Here is a 27,218-nt window from a genome sequence, read left to right as displayed (position 1 = left end):
GTGTTTTCTTCCAAACCAGCTTCAATCAGAATTGGAAACCACCACCCCAACAACATCTGGAGCTGGAGAGCACCACATTTGCTGTTCCTGCATGGTTGTTATGTATATTATTTTCCTTCAAACAAAGCAGGGCTGGGGAACCTCTGTCCCTCCAGATGTTATTGGACTCCCATTAGCCCCAGCCAGCACAGCCAGTGGTCAGGCATGATGGGAACTGTAGTCCAACAACATCTGAAGGGCCAAATGTTCCCTAGCCTTGGGTTGGTGTATTTCACTTAGACAAGGGAGGCCTGGGTTTGAATCCCCGTGGTCTTACAAGAAACAATGGGTAATAGCCAACATTTGTCATAGAGTGTACACATTGAAATCAATGGGATCTGTGAGTATGGCCAGTGTTGGCTACCATCCCATATTATTACTTGTGTGTATTGGGGAAGTTCTCGTGGGAAAAGGGGATATAAATATGGTAAACAAAACAAATCTTATTGGAAGTATAAACCCCTTCATCCGACCGCCCTTGATTCATAGCTAATATCTATATCGGATGCTGTTGCACTTGGGTCTGGCCTTGGAGCTTCTGATGGCCATGTGGTTGGTCATGTGAGAACAGGATGCTGGACTAGATGGGTTTTTGGCCTGATCCAGCTGGTCTCTTCTCATGAGGACTTCAGATAAACTCCTAGCTTCTCCCTAGTGTGAGCTTACAGTTTCTCTGGTTAGTAGCTACATAGCCAAAGGGAACAGTTAAACTCCTCCCATGTGGCAGCCATAAGAAACCATGGCAGCCCACAATAAACAAGAAAAGCAGAAGAGAGACCCTCAAAACAAAATAGCCTAACCATTGCACCACAATGACTGTTAAGGCGGGAATCAAGTACACCTGGACAACCCAAGAGCTCTGGCTCTCAATGCATCTATCCCAGCTTCTGTTCCGAGTTTGGCTCCCCATAACTAACCACTGGCCATATGCCTCTGTTTATTTACCCACCTACTTTAGGATGAGATGCTATCGCAGTTGGGCCTTCTGCTCTCACCTGGGAGATACAAAGGAGAAAGTACAGCATCCAGGCGGTTCAACTCCTTCCCGGCCATAAAGTTCTTTTATAGTCAGGCTAACGATCATGCCGCTCACAGGAACTCCTCGATTAGTGCTGCTGATGCAGCTTCATTGAGTTTTCTTGCTGAGTCTACTCTGGGGGCAAACAGCAATTTAGTAGCTCAGACAACAACAGAATGCTTTGCTAAGGGATTGTTGGGCAGTGCCAGGAAAGAGTCTTTGCTGGCTTCCCAGCTTCACCCTCAGCCAGACGCATGACTAGCAGAAGCACAGCACTGCTAAGACTTTATGTGTGGCTCTGCAATCCTAGATGCTCCTAGTGTCCTTTTCCCCCCAGGGACAGTCCTGGATTTACAGAAGGCGACCCAGTTTCTGATTTGATCCCAAACATGTCCCACTTTTCCTTAGGATGTCCCTATTTTCATTGAATAAATGTTGCAGGGTATGGAGTTATCTAAGGGAAGCAGGTGGCGCTGTGGGTTAAACCACAGAGCCTAGGACTTGCCGATCAGAAGGTCGGTGGTTCGAATCCCCATGACGGGGTGAGCTCCCGTTGCTTGGTTCCTGCTCCAGCCAACCTAGCAGTTCCAAAGCGCGTCAAAGTGCAAGTAGATAAATAGGTACCGCTCCAGTGGGAAGGCAAACGGCGTTTCCTTGCTCTGCTCTGGTCATGCAGAAGCGACTTAGTCATGCTGGCCACATGACCCGGAAGCTGTACGCCAGCTCCCTCGGCCAATAAAGCGAGATGAGCGCCGCAACCCCAGAGTCGGTCACGACTGGACCTAATGGCCAGGGGTCCCTTTACCTTTATGGAGTTTTCTGACCCCCGAGCTGCCTGAAGGCAACCCAGTATATGGAATTTTTCTTTTAATGTTTTATTATGTTTTTATATGTGTTGGAAGCCACCCAGAATGGCTGAGGCAACCCAGTCAGATGGGTGGTGTCTAAATAGTAAAATTATCTTTATGGAATGGGACATCCCTATTTTCATCAGAGAAATGTTGAAGGGCATGCAATCCATTTTGGGGTTGCTGGTTTTTTGTTAATACAATGCAACTGCTGAGATTGCAGGTTTAAGTGGAAGACTAGGGCAGGAAGAGAGAGCTCTTTAACCCTATTCCCAGGCACCATTTTCAGACTGAAAATCTCCCCCTTCTTTTTCTCCTTCTCATGTGCACACATACACGCACCATTTCCAGACTTTTGCAATCTTCAGGTGGGATTCAATCCCATAACAGCAAATTCAAGTTGTGCAATTAAAGTTGAGTTGGAGAGTGAGGGGTGTGAAGAAAGAAAGAAAGAAAGAAAGAAAGAAAGAAAGAAAGAAAGAAAGAAGCAGCAAGTTTTGAACCAGGGGTTTTCTGATTCATAGCTCAGAATCATATCTCCTAAGCCAGTGTTTCCCAACCTTGTGCCTCCAGATGTTTTTGGCCTACAACTCCCATCATCCCTGACCACTGGTCTTGCTAGCTAGGGATGATGGGAGTTGTAGGCCAAAAACATCTGGAGGCACAAGGTTGGGAAACACTGTCCTAAGCTACGCCATCTCTTATAAGTCACTGCCTCTCAGGTGAACTTATCTCAAAGGTAAAACTGCACCTTGGAGCCCCATAAAAGAAGGGCAGCAAGACACAAAGACATGCTTGGATTTAAAGCCCATTTAAAGCCCATTATTCCCCCTAAAGATTCTTGAGAACTGTGGTTTACTCCTCAGAAAGCTACAATTCCTTAACATGGTCTGCCCTTTGCCATTAGCTTGCATGACTTTTTAAAAAAAAGATTAGACAAATCCATGGACATTTGCACCAGCGCCGAGGCAGCGGTGGTGCAAGGTTTGGGTTCTGAAACAAGTCGCATTTGTGCAGCTTGCTCTTAGCCATGTTTACTTGGAAGTCCCCCTGGTTTTTAATGGGACTTTCTTTCGAGTAAATGAAGCATAGGATTGCCCAGTGGCGTAGCGTGGGGGGTGCAGGGGGGGCCGGCCGCACCGGGCGCAACATCTGGGGGTTAGGGTTAGGGGGCACAAATTACTTGCCTTGCCCCGGGTTCTGACAACCCACGCTACGCCACTGGGATTGCCAGCTTAACTGCAGCGGTGAGTTTGGCTTCCAGGGAGGAAAGTGCTCTCTTCTAGGTTAGACTTTGGAACTAGCCGTGAAGAGGTTAATACCACTGGGAAGAACACCCCAGGCTTGCAAGGACACCAGTGACTCAGAGCAGGAAGTTGGGCCGCCAACAGCTGTCAGCTGGCCTAGGAATCAATGGCACCCGGCAGGATGGAAGAGTGGGGGCGGGGGCGGTAGGGAAGGACTCAGCATCTCCTCACAAAGCACTTATGAGCTGGCAACCTTTTAGCCTTCTCTGCATGTGCTTCCCTTATTGTTGCTGCTTCCCTTCATTACGGAGCAGCACAGACTGGATATTCAGAGTCAGGCTTTGTTTTTGTGTTTAATTGAAGCAACACAGAGGCTACATTCGCAGCATTCATTCTGTACCCCGTGATACCACTTTAAACAATCGTGGCTACCTCCCCATCCCCCCAAAAAGGGAGCTGTGTTCCTCTCCCAGTGCTGCAATTCCCTGAGTAGTTTGACAGCCAATGCCTCTTCTCATGGAACTCTGGGAATTGTAGCACTGTGGTGCTGCGCCCTGCCACATGTGCACTCACTGAATAAGGAAAATAGAGAGCATGGACCCCTGAATATTTATTGCTTTGTTGCAAACGGGGAAGCAGAGCTTAGGTAGAGGTAAAGGGGCACTAATGTAAAACAGCTGGTCTTTTAGTCTGTGGGTGGATCTACACATAGAGGAAAAATGCTATAAATAAGTCAGAAATGTGATATTTATAACGAAAGAAAAAAATATATGTGAAAAATTGTGTTTTAAAATTTCTTGCTCTCTGGCGCCACTTGGTGTTGCATGTTTATAGCACATTCAAATAGCTGTGTCTTTATTTATGTAGCTGAGTCCTATATCAGATCTACAAAAGAAGAGAGGGTGCTTTCAGACTCTCACTGTGTTTTGGGTGGGATTAAACCACTTATTGGAAAATTCAGGTTGTGCAATTACATTTGGTTTAGAGCCCTAGTGCAACACACCACTTTCCTCTCCCTGCTGCCCAGGAAGGAAACCTGAACCTTTCATGCTGAGGAAAGTGATGGAGAAATGCAGTGGAAAGTGTGGGGCAGCACTTTCTTCAAAGCAATGCCGTCTAACCTCCCTGTAAACAATCCAGTGTCGCCTAATCTCCCTGCAAACAGATCAGGGGGTTGGACTAGGTGATTCTATGATTCTAGGTTGAATGCTCAATAAGCAAGACACCTGGAAGCAGTAAAAGAGAGAGAGAGAGAGAGAGAGAGAGAGAGAGAGAGAGAGAGAGAGAGATACTTTGTTCAGGCCTCGCCATTCCTCATCTTCACCCAACCAATAGCACTCTATTTCCCTGCTTATGCCAGCTGCCAAAAGCTGCTGTTTCTCAGATACAATCTGCTAAAGAGACACTGGTCTTGAATCTCAACTCTGTGAGTGAGTGGACCATTCTGGAAATGAACATACATAGCCATTAAAGAACATTTTAGCTGTTCTCTTGTGTCAAATCCCATCTGGAGCCACTTCTCGTAAAACCGTCGTAATAGACCCACTCACACTAATCAGGCTGTAATCTCACTACATCGTAACAGGGAGGGTGCTTTCAGTTCATCTGAAACAAGATAATGGAACATAAAAACAGAAGCGGGGTCTCCAAGATACTTACTTAAACTGTAGCACACATTGTGGATTTCACCTCTGTTTATTTTCTCAATAATTAGATATTTCCCCCAAAAAATATCTAAGAGCAACTGTGACTGATCTGCGGCTTTCCAGATGTTGTCAGACTCCAACTCCCATCAACCGCCATCAAGCATAGATCACAGAACCATAGTTGGAAGTGACCCCAAGGATCATAAAGTCCAACTCCCTGCAATGGAGATGGTCTTATGTACACAGTTGCTCTTGAAAGCAACACACACACACACCCTTGTGTCTCTTGCATAATACAGTGGACCCTCCAGATATGAACTTAATTTGTCCAGGGGGTCCGTACTTACCCCCAAAAGTCTGTATCCGGAGGCGCCACTTCTGCGCATGCGCACGGCACTATAGAGCGCTTCTGCGCATGTGCGTGCGGCGAAACCCGGAAGTATACATTAAAGTATCCTTTAAATTACGTTACCCGAAGGTAACGTAACCCGAGGTACCACTGTACCCATCTACAGCAAGGGCAAGGAATCCAGGGTCTTCCAGATGTTGTCGGATTCCAGATTCCATCAGCCCCAGTCAGCAAGGCCAAGGATGGTGAGCTTCGCTGTAGTGCAATAACATCTGGAGGTTTGCAGACTCACCGACACTGCTGCAATGTCACTGGCTTTGTATGAGCCAAGAGTCTGCGGCAGCTTTTCACATGTCACTAAGGAGAGGTCTTTCTGGTTCTGTGGCAGCATTATCCGGATCTCACCTAGCTGTTCCATTGCCTTGCAGGTAGGCATTTGGAATTCCTGTCTCTCCCACAGCCATGGAGGCCGATACTGCAATTGACACCAGTAGGGTAGGAGATCTGGTGCTTCTGGACCCATTGACAGAAGATACGTTAATGCAGAATCTGGAGAAGCGCTTCCAACATAAGGAAATCTATGTAAGAGTGGCAGGGATTGGGGGTGATGGTAACTGAACTGGGTGGCAGCCTTTCTAACTGGGGTGGAAGGATCTGTCAATTTTGGTGCTCTCCGTTTCTCATTTTTCAAATCTTAATTACATTTCTATGCACTTTGCAGCAATTTATGGTCCCCCCCCCTTTTAATCCTCATGAAAATTCATTTGGACTCCGAACATTTCTCCGAACTCATGCAGTTTCACCAAACATATACACATTTTTGCAAGCAAATTCCCCTAATATAATGTGTTTTTTGTAAACATGGTTTCGTTGGAGAACTGCATCGCAAAATTTGGATATGTGTGAATTTCAAAGGATGGCTGCATTTCAGTTCTCGTATTGCTTTGGAAAATGAAAATTTGACATATTAGGCATTATATACATACTGGTTTTGTCCTCAATCACTATTTCTAACTTCAGAATGGGAAACATGAGGCACTGTACAGTATGACATGCAGAGTCCAATCCTATGCATGTTTTCTCCTGCCAGCTCCCTAGAGAACATGCATAGCTTTGCACCCTAAGTGTATTTTTGTATAGAGAAATAGGCAACAACTATTGCAGCTCCTGTCCAGAAACACAGCTGATTGGCTGTGCAGGACGAAGCATGCCAACTTTCCATCAGGCTTCTTTCGCTGTGCCTTTCACAGTGAGTGACTTGATGCACATACATTATCAAGTTTGTGCCGTGAAATGCTTCCCCTATAGATTCCTGCAAAAGAAGCTGGGGTTTAAAGGCACAACAACAATAAAGACTAAAGCAGCATTTCCTCCCCTGATCATTTGGCAATCCTCATCCCAGGGGATGGAGAAAGAGAGACGTGGTGTAGTGGTAACAGAAGCAGGGGCCAAGAGAAAACAAGCTGAGGGGGCAGCAGGGACTGACTCTCATTCATTTACTCAGCTTCAGCCCATTGAGGATCTGAACCCTGGTCTCTCAGGTCCTAGTCTATTATGCTAACCACTACACTTTACTGTCCCTGGTTAATTCAACACCTGAATTATGGGGAGGCAGAAAAGGCCCTGACCTCCTTACCTTTTGTGCTGGGCAGCTTAGCTACTATTTTCAGAAGTGACAAGGGAACATGATGTGTCTGAAGCTGGGAGAGGACTCAGGAGGTGGACTTGTGGGTGTTTATTAAGGGCACCCTACTCTTTCACCCCAATTGTGAGTGCTGCCAGCATCTTGCTGTTCGTAATAGCAACATTTCTGCCTTGACAGACATACATCGGGAACGTGGTGATCTCCGTGAACCCGTATGAGCAGCTGCCCATTTACACAGAAGAGATAGTGGAGGAGTATAAGAACTGTAACTTCTTTGCGGTAAAACCCCACATGTAAGTGAGACCCCCCAAGGGAGTTGGGCGTGTTTGTGTGTATGTGACGGCTTTGAGGAATGGGATGCTGGTAGCAAGCCAGCCTGCCCTTCTAATCTAAGGTTACCAGACACCCCCATTTCCCAGGGAAAGTCCCTGGATTTACAAATCAGTCCCCATACAAAATCCATTGAAGTTGAAAAGTGTCCCTGGATTCATTGAAAAAAATCTGGTAACCTTATTCTAATGCTTCTTCACTGTGCCTGCATAGCTATGCCATAGCAGATGACGCCTATCGCTCACTGAGAGACCAGGACAAAGACCAATGCATTCTTATCACTGGAGAGAGTGGGGCTGGCAAAACAGGTGAGTGAGAAAGGGTTATTCAAGGGAGAGGGGGAGAACGTCATAAAACGGGTGGGAGACATGCGCGAGTTTTCGGATGTTGCTGAACTACAATTCCCATCAGCCCTCAGCAAGCATGGCCAATGTTTAGGGATGATGGGAGTTGTAGTCTAGCAACACGTGGCAGGCCTTGGCAGAGTGGTGGGTTTATACAGTAATGTTGGCATGTTTCTGTATGGCTGCATCTACGCAGCTATAAAAAACACCCAGGGGAAAAACCCACCTTAAAGCTCACAATGGAAAATTTAATAAGTTCCGATTTCAGCACTACAGTGCCATCTGGTGTCACAGTGTTAAAACACATTCATAACTACCGTATTTTTCCATGTATAAGACGCCCCCCCCCGTATAAGATGCCCCCTATTTTTAAGAAAATAGGGGGAAAGATTGCCCCGTTTATAAGATGACCCACAGTTTTTCACATAATTTTAAAGTAAAAAACCCTAGTCTTATACATGGAAAAATATGGTACTTTCCCCCTAATGTATCTGAGTCCTATGTAGTTTGTCAAGGTGACCAGCCTTCCCCAAACTGATGTCCAACTGATCACTAGTCATGCTGCCTGGGGCTGATGGAGGTTAGAGTCCAACAACATCTGGAGGGCAGCAGAGGAAGTCTGCACTAAAGAGACTGATCCAGCTTCATATCATGTAACATGCTACTGTCAGGGGATGGCAGGATGCTGAAGAGTGAACGCCAGAGGAAGTGGGGGCTGGAGTCTGACTTGGGAGAGGGGGCCAGTGATCTGTGGGGACCTGTACCAGCCACGAAGCAGGAGTCGGAGGCAGGGGAAGCTTCAGAGCTGGAGGAAGAGGCAGACCAGGCAAGTGAAGGTCTAGGTGCTCCCCACCCTTGGCTGAACCACTGTCTCCCAGAACCAGGAGGGGAGTGAAGAGGGATGAGCAGAGGAAGTTTCCACGTAGGTGTAGTCTCCAGCTGTGTGCATGCAGCCCATCGGGGGAAGGTACATAAACTGGTCAAGGGGGAGTGGTTCCCAGTTGCTAAAACTGCTCCATAAGGAATGGAATAACTGCCTAGACACTAAGTGGGTGTGAATAGGTCTAAAGAGCTGTAGAAGTGACTGTGATATCTTTGACAACAGTTAACTCTTTGCGGGACGCAGGTGGCGCTGTGGGTAAAACCTCAGCGCCTAGGGCTTGCCGATCGAAAGGTCGGCGGTTCGAATCCCTGCGGCGGGGTGCGCTCCCGTCGTTCGGTCCCAGCGCCTGCCAACCTAGCAGTTCGAAAGCACCCCTGGGTGCAAGTAGATAAATAGGGACCGCTTACTAGCGGGAAGGTAAACGGTGTTTCTGTGTGCGGCTCTGGCTCTGGCCAGAGCAGCGATGTCACGCTGGCCACGTGACCCAGAAGTGTCTCCGGACAGCGCTGGCCCCCGGCCTCTTGAGTGAGATGGGCGCACCAACCCCAGAGTCTGGCAAGACTGGCCCGTACGGGCAGGGGTACCTTTACCTTTACCTTAACTCTTTGCCATGTGCATTCTTTGGCTGGGAAGTGCCCTTGACACTATCCAAAAATTATCACAGCCTGTGTTCCACCCAGTTCCCTCACCCCCAATCTCCTTGTTCACATAGACCAGTGTTTCCCCAATTTGGGTCTCCTGCAATTTTTGGATTACAATTCCCATCATCACTGACCACTGGTCTTGCTAGTTAGGAATGGTGGGAGTCGTAGTCCAAAAACAACTGGAGACCCAAGTTTGGGAAACAATGACACAGACAGATATAAATAGGCTGTTCACAGCTGAAAATGCCCTCCTGCTTTGCATGAAATCCGACTAAGTGCTTATGCAAACAATTATGCACACATCTCCCAACAAAAGTATAATCCAGAAGTGGGAACCTCTGGCCCTAAGGCTTAATTAGGTCTGCCAATCCTCTCCATTGGGCCCGCAAAGCCACTTTGGGCAAACCATATCCACGTGCTAGTCATCTAACATTGAATAATACCTGCGGCAGGACACAGGGATCTCTAATCTAAGCACTACAGTACTAAGATCAGCACCGTGGTTGGTGGAAATACTGCTTTTGCCTCTTAAAGACTCTTACCTCCAGTCTCATTAAGCTCCCCACCTCAGTACTTCTCATACATGCCCCAGTCATTGCTCCTCCCACTTTTCCTGTACCCTCAGAGGCCAGCAAGCTGATGATGTCATACGTGGCAGCTGTATGTGGGAAAGGGGAACAGGTGAATCGTGTCAAGGAACAGCTGCTGCAGTCGAACCCAGTACTGGAAGGTATGTACATGCTGATTTCTTCTCTGTGAACAGGATAAAGAGGGCTAAGTTCTGGGACAGCAAAGTATCAAGGCTCTTTTGCACTTTTGATAAGGGCGCTAATTGTATGCAGTTGTTGCTCATTACTTGTGAGGGATCCAGATGTCCCCACTGAAGCCAAAGCTTCTGTTGTAGTCATTTGCATTTGCTGTAGTTGTGCAAATGTTACAGCCACATATTGGACAGTGCCTGTGACATTAGTGATACAAACTTGTCTTGGCCTTGAGCTTTTGAGAACCTTTGAGTTTTCATAATCTGTAGTCTAGCAAGTCCTTGAATTCTATACTATTCTATACCTGTTTGGTCCACTCTTGCCATGATACGTTGCCGCTACAATCTAGTTCAGAAGACCTCTTAACGTCATGGAGGAGGCGGAGTTTGGATTTGATATCCCGCTTTATCACTACCCTAAGGAGTCTCAAAGCGGCTAACATTCTCCTTTCCCTTCCTCCCCCACAACAAACACTCTGTGAGGTGAGTGAGGCTGAGAGACTTCAGAGAAGTATGACTAGCCCAAGGTCACCCAGCAGCTGCATGTGGAGGAGCGGAGACGCGAACCCGGTTCACCAGATTACAAGGCTCTTAACCACTACACCACACTGGCTCTCCACCACATGGAGGGGTGGGCAAGGCTTTCCTGGGTAAACGTGCAACTCTTTTAATGACCCTCTTCATCCCCTATTGCAGCTTTTGGAAACGCCAAAACCATTCGCAATGACAACTCCTCACGATTTGTAAGTATTTGCTGAGGAATGAATGGTTTGGGAGAGTTTGTTTCACAGCAAGAATTATGTCAAGCCACTTAAGAGGGTGGGATGGAAAGAGAGAACAAGAATTCTGGACTCAGATCTGCGTCTACATCAAAATTGCTTGATGTGGTTGGTTGGGTGGATACAAAGGCATCTGTTAGGGCAAGAAGACTTGTTTTTAAAATGAGAAATGCTGCTGTTTTGGAGGAGAGGCCATAGTTTTGCTTGAGACATTTGCACTGTGGGAGAGAGGGAAAGCACCCACCCCTGAATGCCATTTTCCTGATCTAGATCCCCACTGAAACTGCTACTTGCTCCACTGGGGAAAGTAAGCATGTCTCATGTAGTTTGACCGTTGCTATCTGTCAATTTTAAATCACCAAGTCCCTATATCTGCACTGTAAATTGGGCTACTCTGAAGCAAAAATGAATTAAAAAATAGGAACTCAATTCCCAAAAGTGTGTGGACTCAGTATCACATCCTTCAGGGGTTACCGGCAGCTCATTTTGCTTCAACTGCTTTCCACATTCCCTTCTTCTCCTTAGGGCAAATACATGGATATTGAGTTTGACTTCAAGGGTGATCCTTTGGGCGGCGTCATCAGCAATTGTGAGTATGAGATACCAGACCCTGATAAAGTTTGTCAGAATTTATGCGGCCTAGGACCCACGTACCTACGGGACCGCGTCTCCTGGTGTGCCCCGCAGAGGACCTTAAGGTCCACAAATGACAACACTTTGGATTTCCCAAGTCTCAAGGTAGTTAGATTGGCCTCAACTAGGGCCAGGGCCTTTTCAGTATTGGCCCCGACTTGGTGGAACGCTCTGTCACAAGAGACTAGGGCCCTGCAGGACTTGATATCTTTCTGCAGGGCCTGCAAGACAGAGCTGTTCCGCCTGGCCTTTGGTTTGGACTCAGTCTGACCCTTATGTTTCCCTCCCCTTATGATTTTGATCTACTATTAAAATGAGGCTGCATTTTAAATTGCATTCTAACCTGTATTTTAAATTGGGACCCCCCCCCCATTATATTTTTATTGTAATTTTACTGGTCTTAGCTGCATTGAGCCCGGCTCTGGCCAGGGAGGGTGGAGTATAAATAAAATTTATTATTATTATTATTAGGCAGAAACGGGATTTCACCCTCTTGGCCAATTGCTGGAACCGGAGGCTACAACTCCCCAAACACCTGACAATTGGCCATGCTGTCTGGGGCTGATGAGTAGTGGAGTCCAACAACATTGGAGAGCCATAGGTTTCCCAACCTTGAGACATACATCTACATTCTAGTATCTAGTCAATGTTAGGGTTGCCGTATTGCAAAAAAGAGGACACATTTGCCAACTTCTACTTTTAACTATGGATCACTATGACAACTCTACCCATGAAAAAGAGGACATGTCCTGGAAAAGGAGGACTTGTGGCAACCCTAGAATGTGTGCTCTCTAGAAGTTTTGGACTACAGATCTCTGGCAATTGGCCATGCTAGATGGGGCTGAGGAGAGTTGGACATCGCGTTGCCTACCCTGTCCAGCAACATCTTCAAGGCAGCAGGTTCTGTGCTTCTGTTTATCCCCAGAGGCACACTGCCAGCCTACAAGATTTTTCAGGAGCCTAGGAATATCCAGAGATGCTACAGATAGTAGCTTGGCCTTGATGGTGCCCGTCCAACACTTACCTCTTTCATTTCCTCCTTCCATTTATTCTCAGACCTGCTAGAGAAATCCCGGGTGGTTCATCATGTCAAGGGCGAGAGGAATTTCCACATCTTCTACCAGCTGCTGTCTGGAGGCTCTGATGAGCTGCTCAGTACGTTTTTCACGTTTTTCATGCACACAATGGCAGAGTTAGAGGGCTGCATTCCAGGCCAAGTGCCTGTGGCCCCATTAGGGGAGAGTGCTCTGGCCATTTACTTCTGAGTGGGGGTGGTTGAGTCTTGCGAGTGGAGGGCACATCATAGCATCAGAATATGGCCTCCCTTAACACAGGAGTGGGGGGCTCTGTGAATAAAGGAGGGGGGGAGAACCACAGAGGCCACGACAATGATTCCTCCTCTTCAACAGGACAGCTGAAGCTGCAACGAGACTGCCGCCTTTATGGTTACCTCAACAGGGAGGCCTCAAGCCTGCATGGTATGGATGATGCCGCCAATTTCAGAGCTGTTCAGGTATGAGTTGTGCTGTGTGCCATAGTGGGGTCTGGGGTATAAATTGTACTGGTCTGTGAGTGGCAGAAGATGTAGTGCTTAACCCTGTTCCCTAATGCTGTTTTTCTTGAAGGATGCTATGCGAGCCATTGGCTTCTCCCCATCAGAGATCACAGCGGTGCTGGAGGTGGCGGCTGTCGTCCTCAAACTTGGCAACATAAAGCTGGGGCAGCAATTTCAGGCCAGTGGAGCAGAAGCTTGTGGAATCGAGGATGACAAAGGTCAGCAGGGCAGGATGGGTCACCTCCAGGATTACCATGCAGAGTTTGGCCCAGGGCTGATTGCCCCATGGTAGCTCACGATTTTGAGAACCAGATCTTTCCCCAGGTGTTATGTGGCTGCATGCAGCCTGTGTGCCATTGGCTTAATAGTCTCAGTTCCATGGTATGATACACCTGGTGGCCAGGTGGCCATAATGGGTTTAGAATTAAAAGGGTTTTCCTAAATACAGTTGGAACATCAGCCCTGCATCATTTAGCAACATTTAGTAATCCAGTGGGACGTCATCACTTTGCGAGTTCCCTCCACAACCTGCTGCATGCGGCAGGAATAAAAATAATAGCAGGCAAACAACTTTTTAGGGAAAAGTTGTCTGCTGTTACTGATCTAACTGAGGTGAAGGAAGACTCTGATTCTAAACCTCTGCTGCCTTGTGGGATATCTTTGGGAGAAGAAAAGGCTAAGGAGTAAACTCTACACCAGGTTTCCTCAAACTTGACCCTCCAGATGTTTTGAGACTACAATTCCCATCATCCTTGACCACTGGTCCTGCTAGCTAGGGATCATGGGAGTTGTAGGCCAAGAAACATCTGGAGGGCCAAATTTGAGGAAGCCTGCTCTACACAAATCCGAAGTGAAGTCCCTAAGATGGTTGGATGGTGCCTTGTATGTCTCCTTCTGGCAACTCCTGCATCCAAGCTGGTGCCAAACCGATTGCTCTGCCTTCCTTCGGACCACATCAGCGAGGCCAAGAGCAGGGCCAGCTCAGGACTTCTATACACTTTCACTCCGGTGCTGCTAACAAATGCACAAATTGGGGGAAAGTGTGCATAAGAAGGCACATATTTGTGAAAACAATTTTCAAGAATGTGTTATTTTAGGGGAAATTGCTCACCACAAAAATTATGGAAGGTTGTAGACTGTAATGGGGTTGCTCGTGTGTAAGTTGTCGCCACACCTGGCTGGGTTACCTGGGTGAACCCTTTCTGTCCGGACAGCCACCCATCCGTGGCTGTCTCAATCGCTGGCAGAATCCGTCAGTGGGCATTTCTTGAACTTCTTCCAGCAAAGAAGTTCTTTGACGCCGAGTCTTCTCCTACTCTCCCTGCACGGAAGACTTCTGCGCAGGGAGGGTGTGGGCAGCGGAGGACCCGTGCTCTTCCCGCTGGTCTCCAGCGAGGAGTCCTGGAGCCTCCTCTCTGATTCCCCCATCTGCCCCCCTTCTCCACTGGTGTTACGCTGATTTCCTTCCCCAGCAGATGGGCTGCCTCTCTCCCTACTAGGACCCTCTCCGGCATCCATCTGGAGCCTTCCCTCCGCCTCTGGCTCCGATGGCAGTTCCCTGACATAGACAAAACGCCTATATTAGGATAAATGTGCACTAAAATGCTGGCAATTTTTTTTACAAGGACTGGGGGGAAAGGAATCCAGACTGATGTAGAAATGTGGAGAACAAGACTGAGAACAGCTGAAATGGGCAAGTTTGTCCATCCCTGCCCCCTAGAATGAATGGAACAGTAATTGGTAGAAGACAGCCTGAGCTTGGGAAACTCCTGCCTCGATCCCCGCTGAGCCTCCCTGCCTTGATTTCTCTGCATTGCAATGTGTCTCCAGTACCAGGGAGAGGAACTCACTTCCCGCTTTGCTTTTGCAGTGGTGCGGGAGATCTGTCAGCTGATCCAATTGAGTGAAACTGCCCTGGAGCAGGCTTTGTGCTCTCGCACAGTGGAAGCCCATCAGGAGAAGGTGGTGACAACACTAACGGTCTCACAGGTGAGCGTGGAGCTGAGGTGCATGCAGATTTCCAGTAGGTCATTAGTTCCCGTGCAAAAATGTTGGTTCTGCTTCATTTCCATTCCATTTTTTTTTAAAAAAAACTTGTTTCACAGAGACTCAAGCCTGCTCTCTTAACCAGTTCAATGGGTGGAGGTCTCAATAACCGTCTTGCTCATGTTTTTCTTACCAGCCACTTCATACTGCGGCAGGTCATTTATGTACATATTCTGCTGCATGCTAGAATCTGTGTTTTGCATCTCACTGCAGACATATCAGCACTGGTGTGCTAACTCATTTTCTCCAGTATAAAAATGCCAAGGTGCAGGAGTCTGAAGTTAGCCTGATAGCTACAGGGAGCAGGGCCTTCTTGCAGGTGGCACTCTCTTTATGGAAGAGGGAAGAGTCACAGCTCAGTGTTAGACCATTTTCTGGGTCTGGGTTCAAATCCCAAACTCCCAGGTAGGGCTGGGAGAGACCTTGCATTAAATCCTGGAGTGTTGTTGCCTATTAGTATAGACAATATTGAGCCTTCCAGCAGATGTTGAAATTAGGGGTGTAAGGATGCAGTGATTTCTGTCCCATCCTGTGATTGTTAAAATCAGCACTGTTTCTGTTCCACTGCAGTTCGGCTTCCGGCCAATCCTACGTTATTTGTGTCACTAGCAGTTATGGTCAAAGCTAACGTAATGAATTATGTAGTTAATTTTGCAATTAATTCCAGTGCATTGTGACAGAAGGGAAACATCAAAACCAAGGTGGGAAATAATACCGTACTGGCCCGAATATAAGCCGCACCCGAATATAAGTCGCACCTTTAAAATTCAAGGGGGGGAAAGAAAAAAAGATAATACCTGAATATAAGCTGTTCCCATAAAATTCCGCAGGCACTCACACCCGTTCCGTTTTACCATATGTCTGTTTTAGCAGCGATATTGTAAAAACCAATTTTTGTAAGGTTGCGAATTTAAGCCACACTTTAACTTTTCACGATTGGAATTTGGGGGAAAAGTGAGGCTTATATTCAGGCCAATATGGTATAATTATTGATGTAACATTCGCTGAATGAAAAAGCAATCACAGTGAATAGCACACATTCACTTGTATGATTTCAATTCTTGACAGTGGTCAAACACGCAAATTGTGGCCGTTTCTGTTCAAATTTCCATTTTTGACGGAACTCTCTGACAAGCCTAGTTGAAATCCAGGCTGTTGTAGGGCACAAAACATCCTATGAATGTAGTATACTCCCCCATCATACCTTCTCTTTTCAAACAATTCTAGGAATGGCAGTTCTGTACAGCAGCCGTAAATCATAATTTTACAAGTTACAGTGATAATTCTAAGGCTGGTTTCGGACCAGTATACCTAGGATGTGTAAAACATGCCCCCATCAGATAGCTGTAATCAAGGATGGTTCTGACCTGGGAGCTTTAGGGCTGAGTTCTTCCCAAGGCAGGGGCTATCACTCTGGCCCAGGGCTCTCAGCTTCCTGAATGGGCTGTGTGTTTCACGGTCTAACAATCTCTGTCTTGCTTCCTAGGGTTACTATGTGCGGGATGCCCTAGCAAAGAACGTTTATAACCGGCTATTTAACTGGCTCGTTAACAGGATCAACGAGAGCATCAAAGTGAGTGTGCGCAGTGGATATGATCCACCTGACTTAAAACAGTGAAAATGAGTTTACCATCCAATGTATTATAGCAGTGGTTTAGGACTCAGCGACGATCCTTGGTTTGACAACTAATGTGGGTATTATCATTCACAAGCATTCCCGTATTTTCATATCTGGCTTAATGAGAGAACACATACATGGGGGTGGAGTACTTGCGGCCATCTAGGTGTTCCTAGACCATATCTCTCATCATCCCTCACCATCAGACATTCTGGCAGAGGTTGATGTCAACTGGAGTCAAACAGCAGTACCAACATCTGGAGAACCACCGCTGCCATATTATGCTGCTTTGGAGCAAGGGTGGAATTGAGCTAAATCAGTGTTTTTCAACCTTTTTTGGGCAAAGGCACACTTGTTTCATGAAAAAAATCACGAGGCACACCACCATTAGAAAATGTTAAAAAATTTAACTCTGTGCCTATATTGACTATATATAAAGTAATTCTCTTGAATAGGAATCAAATAAACACAAAGAAAGTATTTTATAATTACTTTATTATGAAATAGTAAGTAAACAGAAATGTGAAAAATTATAAAATACTTTATTTTTAAATCTTTCGAATTTTCCAATTTTTCCCACGGCACACTGAGCTAAAAACACTGAGCTAAATGATGCATTTTCATTTAGGCACTGGCAAAATTTTTTTTTGGAAAAAATATGTATTCATGATTAGGAAGACAGAAACAAGATGGTAACTACCCCCAATTAAATGACATGGGAAGACTGGGAAGTATGAATGCTTTCAGCACACCTTCTTCTTCTTCTTTTAGGTGACAACGACTGAGCACAAGAAAGTCATGGGTGTCCTGGATATTTATGGCTTTGAGATTTTTCAGGTGAGTAGTGGATATTCCTGGTCCTTGATTCTAAAGGCAGAGATTTGGTCAGGGTCTTGGCAAGTGGGTCTGACTGTGGGGTAGGCTGGTGCCTTCAGATATGAGAAGGTGCTCTCTCTGAGTGCATGCTCATGTGTTATGTGTGCATTGCTACCTCTCTATCTTTTCATGTCTTGTTTATGTGTATTAAATGGAGGAGCACAAACATAAACTGGGTTTACAGTATGTTACGAGGAAACGTCAGGGCTGAGAGTCAGGCTTGGGGGATATGGTGAGGGTTTTATATGTGGGAGTCGATCTAGGATGTATGCATCCTTTACCTGGGGGTCTTTTGCTTTCAAAGTTTCTATTTTTTTTCTCCTCCTCCTCTGTGTAGGACAACAGCTTTGAGCAGTTCATTATCAATTACTGCAATGAGAAGCTGCAGCAAATCTTCATCCTGCTGACCCTGAAGGAGGAGCAAGAGGAGTACATTCGGGAGGTAGACAATTTTTCCAGAGCCGGGCCTGGTTCATAGGCAAGGGGCAAGGGCAAGGGTATTAATAGAATAGGTGTGTGTGTGTGTGTGTGTGTGTGTGTGTGTGTGTGTGTGTATATGTTGTGTGTGTATGTATATGTATGTATATTAATACATATACATATAGTACATGTTATTAATAATAATAATAATAATAATAATAATAATAATAATAATAATAATATACTATTTATACCCCGCCCAACTGGCTGGGTTTCCAGCTTCCAGCAGAATATTAAATTACAATAGTCTATTAAACAAATAACTTTAAATGCACAGTGCCAATAACCTCTAGGAATCACCATAAGATCAGAGAAGCAATTGTATTTTATAGGAAAATATAAATATAGTATAGTATTTAAAAAAGTGGTGGGGGATGTATAATTTTGCTGTGCGGGGGGTAGTTGGGATGGTCCTGTCCATTTGTTACAACAGAACAGGTTTCCTGTCCAGAATGAACCACTGTTATGTGGAAGCCCTTTTGAAAGAGGAGGTGGTGTCAGTGGCTAGTAGTCATCGTGATGACTATATTCTGCTTCCAGGAGCAGAGGCTGCAAGTCTCCGAATACCATTTGCTAGGGAACAACCAAAGGGGAGAGAGTTTTTGTGCTAATGTCCTGTCTGTGGGCTTCTCAAGCATCTGTTTGGGCAAAGTGGGAGCCTGGATGCCTAACGGGACAGAGTGAGGAACTGAGAACCTGTGTTCTGGCCCCTGCCTGGATGCTGTTACACTACTACAACTCACATCAGGAGCGATGGGGTGGTGCTACCTCCCTACTGCTTGAAGGGATGGGGCAGTGAGTTTGGAGCTGCAGTGGTGGAGTCAATCTGGCCAGGGTGGCCGTGGAGCTTTGCAACCACCCAGCCAGCATGGTGTGGTGGTTAAGAGTGGTGGATTCATAATCTGGTGAACCGGGTTCACTTCCCTGCTTCTCCACAAGCAGCTGCTGGGAGACCTTGGGCTAGTCGCACCTCTTTGAAGTCTCTCAGCCCCACTCACCTCACAGAGTGTTTGTTGTGGGGGAGGAAGGGAAAGGAGATTGTTAGCCGCTTTGAGACTCCTTAAGGGGAGTGAAAGGCGGGATATCAAGTCCAAACTTCCTCCTCCTCTTCTTCTTCACGCTGCCACGCTCCTGTAGCACTTTGGTAAGCAGTAGTGATGAAAGCCAGGGGACGTGGGTGGTGCTGTGGATTAAACCACAGAGCCTAGGACTTGCTGATCAGAAGGTTGGCGGTTCAAATCCCCGCGACGGGGTGAGCTCCCATTGCTCGCGCCCTGCTCCTGCCAACCTAGCAGTTCGAAAGAACGTCAAAGTGCAAGTAGATAAATAGGTATGGCTCTGGTAGGAAGGTAAACAGCATTTCCGTGCGCTGCTCTGGTTCATCAGAAGCGGCTTAGTCATGCTGGCCACATGACCTGGAAGCTGTATGCCGGCTCCCTCGGCTAATAAAGCGAGATGAGCACCGCAACCCCAGAGTCGGTCACAACTGGACCTAATTGTCAGGGGTCCCTTTACCTTTACCTAGTGATGAAGGCTACATTGTGGGCCTCCCTTCCCCTGCTAACAACATGCTTTCTTCCCCCCACCCCCAGGGCATCGCTTGGACTCCTGTGGACTTTTTCGATAACAGCATAATCTGCAGCTTGATAGAGGATGTAAGTTGTTTCGGGAGCAATGGTGAATAAAGTGGGGAGAGAAAGAAGACTTGTAATCCCATAAATCCAAGACCTCATCCCTTGCAAAGCCTTTCTTCGCTTCCAGTGCTCATGTTGTGTCTCTAAGGCAGGGGTCAGCAACCTTTTTCAGCCATGGGCCGGTCGTCTGCCCCTTAGACCTTGTGGGGGGCTGGACTATATTGAAGAGGGGGAATGAACGAATTCCTATGCCCCACAAATAACCCAGAAATGCATTTTAAATAAAAGCACACATTCTACTCAATTAAAAACACCAGACAGGCCCCACAAATAACCCAGAGGTGCATTTTAAATAAAAGGACACATTCTACTCATGTAAAAACACACTGATTCCCGGACTGGATTGAGAAGGCAATTGGGCTGCATCCAGCCCCTGGGCCTTAGGTTGCCTACCCCTTGCTCCAAGGGCTCATCCACACTTCCGCTTGTCCTGCTGCCACCACTGAATCGAAACAAACATCAATAAGTTTTTCTGCGGTTTGACATTTGTTCCAATTCAGAGGTAAACAGCAGGTTTCCCCAGGGAAAGTGGCAGAACAAATTAAAAACTAGGCATAAGACAGGTAGAACAAGGTGGACAAGGAGGCTGCATAACCCCATGGCGTTAGTTGCATGTGATGCAAACCCTTTGCTTAATCTTAGCAGGTGTGGGTGTGCTCAGGGCCTGGGGGTGAGACTGCCCAGGATAGATGTAATCAGAGATGTTCCCATGGGGGGGGGGGGTGAGCAGTGCTGAGGAGGATGAGAGGTGGCTTCCCAGCTTGTGGCAGGTTTCAGTAGTCTACCATTGTCTCAAGTGGGGAAAGTGCCTTTGAGTATGTGCAGAGTGCCTCCTCACTTTGCCACTGCAGTTGGTCCCTGCCCCAGCACACACAATAAAAACTTAACAGAGCAGCTGGCAATGTTTCCATGCAGGGCTAAGTCCTCACACCTCTTGGTTTTCAATAATGAAAAGCTGTCTTTTGCTAGGTTACTGTGACCAAAACAACCATCACTCAGTCTCTTGCCCAGCAAATTCCACTCTTCCTTTCCCACCTCCTCCCTTCATCCAATCCAATGCCTCCTTTTTCTTTCACAACTCTGGCACACTCTGGCATTTTTGCCGTAGATAATCTGGCCTTCTCTGCACTCATTTCTGTCCAGTGCTTTATGAGTGTCAACAAGGGTCAAGACTCAGCCCTGCATGAATCTGTCTTCAGCCGTCTGTGTGTGTGTGTGTGTGTAAGTGGAGTGGTGGAGAAGGAGGCCAAAGAACACAGCTTTGCCTTTCACAAAAGAAAACTGCTCTAGGTTCCTGTCTTTCCCTTCAGTGGTCTGAGTACTTCACAAACAGATGGCTTTTTTTTCTTTTAAGAAAAGAAAAGAAAAACAATCCACAGAGGAGACAGGCTAACAAGCCCAGCAGAAAGAAGGGCCTTGGACAAGGAATTGGAAAAGCCAGCAACCATGATCTGTTGTTGTTTTTTTAACTGCATCTGCAAGGAGCAGGCAAAGAGAAGAGCAGGCATTTGAAAGAGCTGAAGACACCCCATGCCTGCTTGCTCAGAAGTAAGCTCCACTGAGTTCAGTGGGCCTTACTCCCTGTGAAGTGTTATCATAACCACTTATGCATCAGCCAAACAGAGGGCAAAGGAAGAGACAGATTTGCATAAAACGTGGATTTGTTAATGTGTATAGATGCCAATCTGGAAAATACTAACTAAAATTAAAGTGGACATGAAGTTACAGTGGACACTCAGGTTGCGAACGTTCGCAACCCGCAGCGGCGCGTTCTGTTCATGCACGACCCCCGAAACCTGGAAGTAACCCATTCTGGTACTTCCGGGTTTCGGCAGGTCCGTAACGCGAAAAAATGCAACCTGAATCATCTGTAACCTAAGGCTTGACTGTACACTTCTCACCACAGTGGAGAAGACAATGGTCTAGACTAGATCTTCTAGACACATCAAAGAAACGTTTCAGTGAAATGCCTTGCAAACTTTGTATGAGAAATCGCGTTGGGTGACTGAGGTTGGGGTGCCCCATTTGCCCTAGTGGACCAGCGTCCCCTGCAGTGTTCTAAGTGTTCCTTCTTTCTGTAGGGCAAAGGTGGGATCCTGGCCATGCTGGATGAGGAGTGCCTTCGCCCGGGCGAGGTGAACGAAGCCACCTTCCTGAACAAACTCAACCAAGTCTACAAGGGACACCAACGCTACGAGAGCAGGGTCACACAGAATGACAAGCGTATCATGGACAACAGCTTGCATGCGAACTGCTTCCGTATTCACCACTATGCTGGCAAGGTAATTGACGCTAGGAGTCTTTCTCAAAAACGGGTCCATTTGGGGAGCGCAGGAGGTTAGAGCAGGGGTAGCTCCCCTGCAGTGCTGGCATGTAGCCCTTGGAAAGGTGGTGAACCTTGAGCTGGAAAAGGTTAGCTACCACCCCAACCCCCCCCCAGGTTAAAATATGGTTTCCTAAAACTGAAGTGCCTGAATCCCTTGGGACAGTTTGGGAAATTTCAGCACGCAGAGAAGCATTTCTGAACTGTGGAGCTCCCTCCATGTGAAATCCCTCGCGAAGACCCACCAGGTCTTACAGAATCATGTTGTTGTGTAGTCATTTAGTTGTGTCCGACTCTTCGTGACCCCCTGGACCAGAGCATGCCAGGCACTCCTGTCTTCCACTGCCTCCCGCAGTTTGGTCAAACTCATGCTGGTAGCTTCGAGAACACTGTCCAACCATCTCGTCCTCTGTCGTCCCCTTCTCCTTGTGCCCTCCATCTTTCCCAACATCAGGGTCTTTTCCAGGGAGTCTTCTCTTCTCATGAGGTGGCCAAAGTCTTGGAGCCTCAGCTTCAGGATCTGTCCTTCCAGTGAGCACTCAGGGCTGATTTCCTTCAGAATGGATAGGTTTGATCTTCTTGCAGTCCTTGGGACTCTCAAGAGTCTCCTCCAGCACCATAATTCAAAAGCATCAATTCTTCGGCGATCAGCCTTCTTGATAGTCCAGCTCTCACTTCCATACATTATAGAATCATAGAAACATAGAATTGCAGAGTTGGAAGCGACCCATCTGGTCCAACCCCCTGCAATGCAGGAATCTTTTGCCCAATGTGGGGCTTGGACCCACAATCCTGGGATTAAGACTAGATATAAGTAGGGAGAAGGCTTTCAACCCAACCTTCTCTTGAATGTGCTAATTCAACATGGATAAATATGTAATTTTAATTTTTATTCTATTTTTGTATGTGAGTCCCCACTTGTAGTCTGAGGTGGTGCAGACCAGAGACATGCTTACTACCTTAGTCCCGGGCGGGCAAAATATACTGCAAGGTGTAGTGGTGGATTTCCCTTGAGTAAAAGGAGAATTGGACAGTCGTAGGAGAAACCTGACCCTCTAAGATGGACTTTAGCACAGACAGAAAGGTTGGGAGGCCCTTGGGAACCACAACGGAATGGGAGTTGGGTTGTGGGCCAGAGCAATTTGTTTCCATCTGAATGTGTCTGTTCTCTCATCTTCAACTTGAAGTCTTCCCTTCAGTGTGCCTCTATCAATGGGTGATGCACTGTGTTCACTAGGAATGTATCTGAGAACTACTTAGGCACTGAGTCTTCTCCACCTCAGGTGACCTACAATGTGGTTGGATTCATAGAGAAGAACAACGACCTGCTCTTTAGAGACCTGTCACAAGCCATGTGGAAGGCCAAACATGTTCTCCTGCACAGCCTCTTCCCTGAAGGGGACCCCCAGAAAGCCTCACTCAAGCGTCCACCCACCGCTGGTTCACAGTTCAAAGCTTCTGTGGCCACCCTCATGAAGAATCTCTATTCTAAGAACCCTAATTACATCAGGTAATTTGTGTGTGTATGTGTGTGAGTGAGAGAGAGAGAGAAACTGTGGATAGACATCTATTTGTTTTGGAAAGGTGATTGTTCTCTGTGCATTCGGACACTTCTTAAGATCTCATAACAAAATTTTGTGTGATGGTTCCTAGGATCAAGGAGCAGGCTTTCATCTATGTTTAGATATAATTCAGCACCATTTTGACTAAAGATGAACTGAACCTTTAAAGGCGGCACTGATTTTTTTATGTCTCAGAATTCCCAAGCATTGCTGGGTATGAGGCTGCTACTAGACTTATCTTTGGATCCAGCCAGTTTGACAGAGATGGGAGAGTAATCTCACTCAATAAGGATGTCCTCTTTGCTGCAGGTGCATCAAACCCAATGACACCAAAAAGGCTGCTGTGTTCACAGATGATCTGGTTCGGACACAGGTGCGCTACCTTGGCCTGTTGGAGAACGTGCGTGTTCGGCGGGCTGGTTATGCCTATCGGCAGCTCTATGACCCATGTTTGGAGCGCTACAAGATGCTCTCCAAGGAGACTTGGCCAAAGTGGAAAGGCAGCACCAGGTAGGACACAGAAACTGTGATGTGCTGGAGAGGTTGCCATCAGAGCCTGGTGGTTACATGAAGGGGTCAGCAGAATACCCATATAGTGGACTCATCCAAGGATTTAATAATGCTGATACAGGGCTAGAGAGAGAAACTTGGAGGGCTGCATTTGGCTGCTGGGGGTGAGATCCCTGAACACTGGGCTAGGCTTTGCTTGGAAAGGAAGCACGTAGCACATTTGTGTGGTGATGGGGACAGATGCAGGTGGTTTTGGAGGGTCATCCCACATCATGGACTGGCTGGCTGCACAGGAGTGGTGGGAGGCACTAGCTGGGGGAACTCCCAAGAGAAAAAAGCCCAAAGCCAGGGGATTGGTGGTGGGACAACAATGACTGGTTAGAGGGAGAAGAGGGAGGAGACTGGGAGGAGGTGGTGTTGGAAGCAGGGTTTAGTGGGCAGGGAGAGGCTGGGGCAGAGAGACCAGGCTCAGAGGCTGGAAAGGAGGGGGGGCCAAGAGGCAGGTATGGAGTAGAGTCTCCCCCTCCTGTGCAACCAGCTCCCCTCTCTACCCTGGTTTCTTGGAACATGCAGAGAATTGAAAAGAGCAGAGCAGAGGTTGATTGTGCACGGACACAGTCTACGATTGCTTGGCAAAAACCCTGCAGAGGAGGGGACTTAGGAAGCAGTGGAAGGTGAGGATCTTTGGTCCTTGCAACTGTCTTTTTGGAGTTGGGATTACTTGCCTGCACTGTTTTAGTTTCTTTGAATAAAGAGTTAACTTCATTGACACTGTGTTTTCATTGCTGACCTACACTTGACTCTGGCTCCTGACACCCTACTTTGCAGCTTCCCACTGTGTGCACATGCACAGGCTCCCCTAGGCATAAGCATTTTGGATGTTCCAGGCTTGTGCCAGCTGGGTGACCTGGTCTGTGGTGGAGACCTGCAGTGCAGCTTGGCATTCGGCACATGGGCAGTAACACCCCTCCCCCACACATAGAGTGGCCTTCCCAACCAATTAAGAGTGAGCCCAGGTGGTGGCTAGGCAATCTCTGATCTCTTATGTTCCCCTTTCTGGTGCAGGGATGGTGTTCAAGCCCTTTTGAGCAGTCTGCCCATTGACTCCAAAGAACTGGCATACGGGCACACCAAGATCTTCATCCGCACGCCACGCACGGTGAGCAAGTGATGTTACGACCAAGAGGGGAGGTCAAAGGTTACCAGCTCTTCTGGAGTTAGTGGGAGGAATGAATGTTGCTCCTTAGGGTTGCACCAAATATTTTTCACTTATGGTTGCAAAAAGAGATTTCAGTGGAGTGTAAGCTTCTTTCCCCAAACCCCAAGACTGTTCAGATATTCAACCTTTCTCTCTCTCTGTGTGTGTGTCTTAGTTGCCTTTTATTCCACAGGCTCCTGTTTCTGTAGTGCCATTCCCCTCTCTTACTGATACTTCTTCTTTCCATTCTGTGATTACAAAATGAAAGATATGACAAAATATATGTCACCACACTCCGTAGCCAACCATATTCATCTATAGATGCCTCCAGACTTTCAATATTTTGTGGGAAGGGATTCAACTGCATACCGGAAATTTAGGTGCGCTCAAAGTTATCCATCACCCTAGCGCAACAAATCCACTTTGGGGGGGAAAACAACTAAAATGGACTTTTTGTGGTTGGGAAACTGACATGGAAAACACAATGAAAAGTGTGGGATAAGCAAATGATTAATGGGAAAACGTGTAAAAACAAATCAGGATGAATGCTCAATAAATCAACACATTTTTGCAACCAGTTCCCCATAATATAATCCTTTTGTCTATGTTATTTTCATGAATGTATTATTACGCACTTTCATGGATAACTTCATCACAAAATTTGGATCAGTGTGAATTTCAAAGGATGTCTGTGTTTTGGCCCTCATATATTTTTTTTCCAGAAAGTGCAAATTTGATTTGCTTTTAAATGTGAACTGAGTTTAATTTTTACCCCAACTCGACTTCCGGAGGCGGCGCAAAACAGCAATGGCGGTCCTCTTTACTCAGTGAAGAGGGGCTCCACGAAAAAGGGTCGTCCGCTACGGCAAAGCGGAGACCCATTAAGAAAAACCGCAGGCAGAGCGAGCCTGCGGCCGTGGGACTCGGCGGGCGCCCAAAGCCCCCCCGGAAACGAAGAAGGAGCTCCGTAAGGGGCTCCGGAACGCGAAAGGGGGAGCGGCGCTATGAGTTCATCGCTCTTTTCGTGGACGCAAAGCCGCGCTGCTGCTGCTGATGAGCGCCGACCTTTCTTCTTGAAAACATCAAAATTGGCTGCTACATACCCGTGAGTAAGGGGAGTTAAACATCGGAAAAACTTGGGAATTTGGTTGAAATTCGGCTGAAAACGGGAGGCGAGTAACAGGAAGTCCGTCTCCCGATCCTGCTAACCAGATTAAAGCAATTGCGCAGAAGAGCGCTGAAGCGCTTAAAAGGGACTGTAAAAGTAAAACGAGGGTGTATTTGACAGACTTTGTAGTGAAAAGACAAGCAGGAAATCTTTGTAAAAGTTGTGGATCCTATTTTTGGGACCTTCTTCCTAATTTTGAGCTATGTGGAGTTAAAAGAGACAACCCAGTTATCGGGCTGTCAGTGTGCAAAAGAGAACTGTCAAACTGCTGATACTGTTATTGGAGCTTAACTGATACATAGACTGAGACACTAACGTTTAAACATTGTTGCTGGGACCTTTCTTGACACCTTGTGGCTTTTCTTCAGGAAAAAGAAAACCTGTGGAAACTTCCTTTTGTGCTCTGGAACTACTAAAGACTTAACATAGGGAATATAAGAACTTCAATGGCGGACAAGAGATCTCTCCTTCCTTGAAACTTTGAAATACCCCCACCTAGAGGATTGTGGAGACATAGAGGCCTGGGAATTGTACTTTATTGTGATTCTCTGTGGTTAAATTGTTTACACTCTGGACTTTGTCTAACTTATGAAACAAAAGAAAATTTGACCTTGAACAGAGGCAGGTGTGGAATGAGTGGCACAGGGAGAACAAGAGCAGCTAAAGCCAAAGAAAAAGAAAAGAAACCAGGGCAACTTGTTCAAACAACCCTATCTCATCAACGAAGATCATCCGTCCCAACTGTGCTGACAGCACAGGAGGTGGAAATTGAAGAGCCTGCTGTAGAGCCTGCTGCAGAAGATATGGCAACTGGAGGATCTGAAATAGTCCTAAAACAAATCTTGGAACAACTTGGAATTTTAAACCAAAAAGTGGACAATCAATCATCAAAAATTGACCAAGCTACATCCTCTATTACTAAATTATCCGAGCAAGTTTCTCATCATACTCAGGCAATTGAAAAATTGCAAGGGGCAACGACTGAAAATTATAAACTTGCTGTGGAAGCTAGTCAAAAAGCAG

General features: G+C 46.8%; 1 protein-coding gene across 2 annotated transcripts in view; it reads left to right on the top strand.

Moving 5' to 3' along the window:
• Positions 1-27,218, top strand: part of LOC310839875 (unconventional myosin-Ia-like) — a 54,604-nt gene that overhangs the window by 6,388 nt on the left and 20,998 nt on the right. The window contains exons 2-19 of one of the 2 annotated variants that reach the window (XM_083728831.1): positions 5,580-5,729; positions 6,970-7,085; positions 7,336-7,430; positions 9,619-9,723; positions 10,450-10,496; positions 11,058-11,121; positions 12,222-12,320; positions 12,575-12,678; positions 12,791-12,938; positions 14,591-14,709; positions 16,253-16,339; positions 17,156-17,221; positions 17,598-17,702; positions 19,333-19,395; positions 21,516-21,716; positions 23,041-23,267; positions 23,629-23,829; positions 24,895-24,988. In XM_083728831.1, the coding sequence (XP_083584957.1) occupies positions 5,610-5,729; positions 6,970-7,085; positions 7,336-7,430; positions 9,619-9,723; positions 10,450-10,496; positions 11,058-11,121; positions 12,222-12,320; positions 12,575-12,678; positions 12,791-12,938; positions 14,591-14,709; positions 16,253-16,339; positions 17,156-17,221; positions 17,598-17,702; positions 19,333-19,395; positions 21,516-21,716; positions 23,041-23,267; positions 23,629-23,829; positions 24,895-24,988 (2,061 nt within the window). In that variant the 5' untranslated portion in view covers positions 5,580-5,609. Of the gene's footprint in view, positions 1-5,575; positions 5,730-6,969; positions 7,086-7,335; positions 7,431-9,618; positions 9,724-10,449; positions 10,497-11,057; positions 11,122-12,221; positions 12,321-12,574; positions 12,679-12,790; positions 12,939-14,590; positions 14,710-16,252; positions 16,340-17,155; positions 17,222-17,597; positions 17,703-19,332; positions 19,396-21,515; positions 21,717-23,040; positions 23,268-23,628; positions 23,830-24,894; positions 24,989-27,218 lie in introns of both variants that reach the window. The other variant, XM_083728832.1, reaches the window with a different exon arrangement.

The sequence above is a fragment of the Podarcis gaigeae genome, assembly GCF_964106915.1.
Source record: "Podarcis gaigeae genome assembly, chromosome: 2".
Taxonomy (NCBI): Eukaryota; Metazoa; Chordata; class Lepidosauria; order Squamata; family Lacertidae; genus Podarcis; species Podarcis gaigeae.
Note: the sequence above shows the minus strand (reverse complement) of the source record. Positions and strands in the feature narration are given on the sequence as shown.